We start from the raw sequence: 5,717 nt of genomic DNA on the forward strand, positions 1-5,717 counted from the left end.
CGGACCTGCGGGCACGTTGGCGCGCGTGTGAACGCGCAGCCCCCCCTGGTGCGTTTGGTGTGTGATCAGCGCGTAAACATGTGGCGGGTCTGCAGATGCCGCCCGTGCCCGGCACGGTGTGATGTGTGTACACGGCGTGGACTGTATGGGTGGCGTGTGGGAGCCCCACACTACAGCATAGGGATAAGCGTGAATTCCCTCCAGAGGTGTGCCTGGGGACTTCGTGTGCGCGTCCAGGTGTTCTCCTGGGGCTGGCAGGGGCATCTGTACCTTTGCCAGTGCACTGGGGAGGGTGCACAAGGTTCAACAGCTTTCAGGCTAGTTGGGTAGGCGGTGATACTGCCCCAGTCTGGCACCCACTCCCCAGGGCTTCCCCTAACCCACAGGATAGTAGTGTTCCTGGCTTGTGCTGCCCAGAGGCTACCTGGCCTTCCCTAATTCACTGACCCCGGGATTAACCCCATGGTGGTATCTGGGGATGAGGCCAGAGCCCCTTGACCTGTGCACCTCACAGAGTTAGGGTCACAGCCTCAGCCATCCCGGTACCATCTGTGCCCAGCTGGGGACTGGGAACCTGGTTTCTCCATGAGGAGCCATCCCAGGGCCTGCAGGAGGGACCAGAAGCCAGAGGACTCTGGGGCTCTGCTTGCTGGGGACTAGATGGGGATCAGAATGTCCCAAGCTTGGGACAGTCTGGAAAGGCAGTGGCTATCCCATTCAGATGAGTCCATACCTCTGTCCTTGCCTACTTCCCTCCTACCAGCGGTCGCGGGGGCCGCTGACCCTGTGTGGTGTTCACCCCAGGACGTAGGAGGCTGCTCTGTCCCTCTGGCCTCAGTTTCCACATCTGTATAGTGGCGTTGGGGGGCATGAATCAGCCTCTGTTGGCCAGCTCACTGTCCCCTGTGCCCCAGGGCAGCCCCACCCGGAGGAAGCTCCCTGCTCCCCTCCTCGTCTCCACAGCCCTCATCAGCCCTGTTTGTGTCAAGGGCTGGATGTGGCAAAACTTGCAAAACGACATTCATGGCAGTCCCACACCTGCACGCACGGTTCCCTCCCTGCCTGGGGCTGGGCGGGCAGGTGTCCGCTGGGAAGCGGGCCCTGCCTGCAGGACTCACCCCAGCCCTCAGAACCTGGCACCCAGCTGGCACCCAGGCCACATCCCTCAGTGGCACAGTTAATTGAAAATGCAGCTTTGAGAGTGCAGTGTCTGGGGAAAGACTGTTCTCAGGAGGGGCAGGAGCATCTGGGGCCTCTGGTGGCTCCCAGGGGCCCCGTGGAAGGAGCCCTGTGCCCTCCACTCCCGAGTCTCAGTTGTGCCATCTGTAAAGTGGGGGCCACCAGGGAGGCTGGAGGAAGGTGACAGGACTTCCGGCCTCGGAATGGGGTTGAGTGAGGGGTTCACATGGCCACCCCATCCCCCTCCACGCTCCACCCGCTGGCTGCATCCACCAGGCGGTGTTTCTGGGTCACATTTGCTGCAATTCAGGTGCTAATGGGGGCAGGAGGCTGCAGGGGGAGGGGCCTGTGTCTAGTGGGGCAGATGTTTCTCAATGGAGAATGCACACAGCGGCCTGCAGAGGGGATTCTGGTGTGGCCTGGGGCTTCTGGGGTTGGGATTTGCACAGTGAGCCTGGGCTTTGAGGCACAGCTGCTGTTGACAGTGGGTCCTGCGGTCTGGGAAGGTGCTTAAAGACCAGCCCCCAGGCCTGAGCTCCCACACCCCTGTTTGGGGACACCCAGATAGGGAGTCTCCTGCAAGAAATTCCCCACATAATTCATTTATTTAAAAAATATTTTTTGCCGGGCATGGTGGCTCACGCCTGTAATCCCAGCACTTTGGGAGGCCGAGGCGGGTGGATTATGAGGTCAAGAGATCAAGACTATCCTGGCCAACGTGGTGAAACCCTGTCTCTACTAAAAATACAAAAATTAGCCGGGTGTGGTGGCGCGCGCCTGTCTTACTCGGGAGGCTGAGGCAGGAAAATTGCTTGAACGGGGAGGCGGAGGTTGCAGTGAGCCCAGATCGCACCACTGCACTCCAGCCTGGTGACAGAGCAAGACTCTGTCTCAACAAAAACAACATTTTAAATTTTAAATAGCAGTCCCCCATGTATAACCCCCGACCAAGGGTAGGCCCCAGGAGCCAGGCTGGATTTCTGGGTGTGCTGGGCCTGGGAGGGCCAGGAAGTCAAGCTGGCATTAGGAGAGTGGGCCTGAGGGGTGGCGGTGGGGGCACCTCAGCTGCTCGAAGCTCCAAGTCTGGGTCTGGGACTTGCCAGGGCCCCGAGGACCCCTCACACACTTCTGGGGCTCCCTCACCGGCCCTTGTGCAAGAGCAGCCTCCGTTCCCTGGGATGGGCCTCCTCACCCCTGCAGGGCCCCAGCCAGGACATAGCAAATACCAGCGCCTCCCTCTGGGGCTCCTCAGTCCCCAGTCACCAAGGACCTTCAGGACCTGCTGAGCTGACACACACAGGAAAGGGCTCCGGGCTCGCTCTGTCTCCCCCACCTGTCCTGGCCTTTCTGAGCGCCCTCATTTCTGTCTTCTGCGGACCAGCTGACCCTGAGCAAATCACTTCCTGCCTTCATTTCCCTGCCTGTGAGACAGCAGTCCTTGCCTGTGGGGTTAATGATGACAGTCCGTAGCCCCACTGGGATGGAGCCCTGCTGGGTGCCTGCACCATGCTCAGTGTGGCATGTGGCCCAGGTGTGGAGGGAGACGGTGGAGCGTCCCGTGCCTAGCGTGCCAGCCAAGGGCGGGTGGCTGGGGAGCTGTGCTGGGAGCTGTCGTAAGCCCGTGGTGGCTTTGGTCCTAGGGTCATCTTTCTGCTCCACCGCCCGGGCACTGTTCCGAGGGAGGCTTGGGTGGGTGATCAAGTGAACGTAAAGCCCAGGCTTGTCTCCTTGGTGCCAGGCCCTGCCTGCTGGAATCTGGTGATCATAGGAGGTCACTGTTGCAAGGGAGGGGACCCTGGGAGTCACCTAGGCCAGCCTCTTTGTGATACAGATGGAGAAGCCAAGGCCCAAACAGTGGCCCCTTGATCAGCCAGAAGCAGAGCTGGGTGGGGCAGCAGGAGCTCCCCCCCACCAGGCTCAGACTCCTTCAAAATGCCCCTGCTTCGCAGATGAGGAAACCAAGGCTTAGAGAAGAGTAGAGACTTGCTGTCTGTCAAGGTGGAAACAGCCAGGCTAGAATCTCCTAAAACGGAGCAGGGGTGGGGAGGTCTGGCTGGGCTACTTGGGGCCGTGCTGCGTTTCCCCCAGGATGGGGTGAGGGTACTGCCCGCCCTCCCCCAGTCATGGTGCTGGTGCCAGCTGGTGCAGGGGGAGGGCTCTGCAGGCCTTAGGCAGTGAGGCAGGCGGCGAGCAGCAGGGGAAGCGTCTTCTCCACTCACCCCAACTGCCCAGGGTTCCCTGGCTCCTCCTTGGACAGTGGCAAGGGTTGGGAGTGACAGGCAAGCCACTGAGCCTCAGCACTGCGACCCACCCCTCCCACTCAGTGGTGCAGCCAAGGTCATCCCCAATCTCAGAGGAGCCTGGGAACAAGGGCAGTGACAGGGCCGGCAGGGCCTGGAGGGTGAGCAGGGGCCTTTCTTCCTGCAGACAGCCCTCAGCGCCTTTTTCCAGGAGACCAACATCCCCTACAGCCACCACCACCACCAGATGGTAAGTGTCCCCTGGAGTTCCCAGTTGTGGATTGGACGGAAGGGGCCTAGCTAGTTCGATGTGTGAGCAGCCCCTGGCCCAGGTGTGCGAGGGTGCTGGTGCAGGTGGGGCTCGGTCTCTTTGGAGATGGAGCAGCAGGAGACCGGGCTCCGTGGGTCTTGCACTTAATCTTGCCTTTGCCAGCTCCCCCTGAGACCTGGGGGGCGCCGGCCTTTGGGGCAATGAAGCTCCTCACCCTATAGCCCCCGAGATGCTGTGGCTGATGGAAGGGGGTGGGCTGGGAAAGCCTCGTGGCCCCAGGCACCGTGGGCTGCCAAGAGTGAGGCCGGGTCATTTCATCTCAAGCCTTCTCCTCTGGGAACCCCTGGGCAGCAGACAGGCTCGGGGAGCTGGGGAAGGGACACAGAGCCTTCCGAGAATGGGCCAGCCACGCATCTCCCCTTGGGAGGCAGTGGGGGCCCCTTCAGGAAGGAGTGCTCACCCCATCTCTCCTCTCTTCCCCTCACAGATGTGCACCCCCGCCAATACCCCCGCTACACCCCCCAACTTCCCCGACGCTCTCACCATGTTCTCCCGTCTCAAGGCCTCCGAGAGCTTCCACAGCGGTGGCAGCGGCAGCCCAATGGCTGCAACAGCCACCTCACCCCCGCCACACTTCCCCCATGCCGCCACCAGCAGCTTTGCGGCCTCCAGCTGGCCCACGGCGGCCTCGCCCCCGGGGGGCCCACAGCACCACCAGCCACAGCCGCCCCTGTGGACTCCAGCACCCCCTTCTCCGGCTTCAGACTGGCCACCCCTGGCCCCGCAACAGGCCACCTCAGAACCCAGGGCCCACCCTGCCATGGAGGCAGAGAGATAAGGGAGGCCCCTCCCCCCTCCCGGAGGCCAGGACCCCGTGGGGCGGGGGAGAGGACGTCTCCGCGGGCCCCCTTCACCCCTTTTCTGTCTGCACCCCTTGTTCCCCGGAGCCCTGGAGGGGAGAGCGCGGACTCTAGCCAGGCAGGGACGTGTCTGGTGCCAGAACACGGAGCTGCCCACATGCAAGGTCATGGCCCCAGCGGCCCCGGCACATGGAGTGGTTCAGAGCGGCCTGGGTGCCTGGCGGACAGAACTTCAGAGACCACGCAGCCTTCCTTCGAAGATGAACCTGCCCCGCCCAGCCCAGGGGTGCCGTGGAGGACCACCCTGGCGGAGACATTGCTCATCCCTGGCTTGGAGCTCCTTGGGGGCCGGCAGGCCTCGACCCCACCCTAGGGAATGCAGAGCCTCTCCGCATGTGTGCGCGTGGCCGTATCTGTGTATTTCTACGTATGTCGCTCTTCAGAAGCAACCTAGTTCCTGGGGCAGCTGGACTTTGCATGTTAGAGTGAGCCCCCAGCCCCCTGCCTGCCGCCCCCTCCCCAGGGCCCTGCCTCCCACCCCACCCCCTCGTCAGCCAGCGTCGCTGTTCCTTGCAGAGAAAAGGATTGTGGGAAACTCCAGGACTCTTCCCACCGCCTCCCAGCACCTGCCTGCTGGGGCTGCCTGCATGCCTCCCCCTGTGCCTGGGGGTACCCGCATCCACTTCCTTTCCCCCTTTTAACAAAAGAGAAGAACGAATTCCAAACCACTGCCAGGCTCTGTGGTCTTACCTTGTATAGGAGGCTTGCTGCCAGCTAGCTCTGGGGGCCGCCGCCCAGAAGACAGGGCCACCCCCAGCCTCCCCAGCTCCACACTGCTGCCTGTTGCCCTTATCAGCCACAGCGTGCTCTGGAATCTTCCTGCCCACCCAGGGCTTTTCCCATGAAGTCAGTTCCTGGCCTGGGTCCCCATCCTGTCGGCCCACCCCTGCCCCTGCTTGACTGGACAGATCCTGGCACCTGGTTAGGAGCTCACAGGGCTCACACCTACCTTCTGTCACCCTGGATTTCATCTCAGGACCTTTCTCGGTCCCTGGCTCCAGTGGCTAGGCACAGGCTGGACCCTCTGAGCCCGGCCTCCAGCACACACTGGGTAGGGCAGGGCCTCTGGGCAGAGGGCAGACAGAGCCAGGGAAGATTGCAAGGGGC

The 5,717-nt window shown here is 62.3% G+C and overlaps 1 protein-coding gene across 1 annotated transcript in view; it reads left to right on the forward strand.

Annotated features, from left to right (window-relative positions):
* The window catches only part of UBALD1 (UBA-like domain containing 1), a 38,785-nt gene extending 33,506 nt beyond the window's left edge, over nt 1-5,279 (forward strand). The window contains exons 9-10 of the mRNA XM_011978499.1: nt 3,607-3,669; nt 4,178-5,279. Coding sequence (XP_011833889.1) covers nt 3,607-3,669; nt 4,178-4,528 — 414 coding nt within the window. The 3' untranslated portion in view covers nt 4,529-5,279. The remainder of the gene's footprint in view (nt 1-3,606; nt 3,670-4,177) is intronic.
* The last annotated feature ends 438 nt before the right edge of the window (nt 5,280-5,717 follow it).

The sequence above is a fragment of the Mandrillus leucophaeus genome, unplaced genomic scaffold, assembly GCF_000951045.1.
Source record: "Mandrillus leucophaeus isolate KB7577 unplaced genomic scaffold, Mleu.le_1.0 Scaffold195, whole genome shotgun sequence".
NCBI lineage: Eukaryota > Metazoa > Chordata > Mammalia > Primates > Cercopithecidae > Mandrillus > Mandrillus leucophaeus.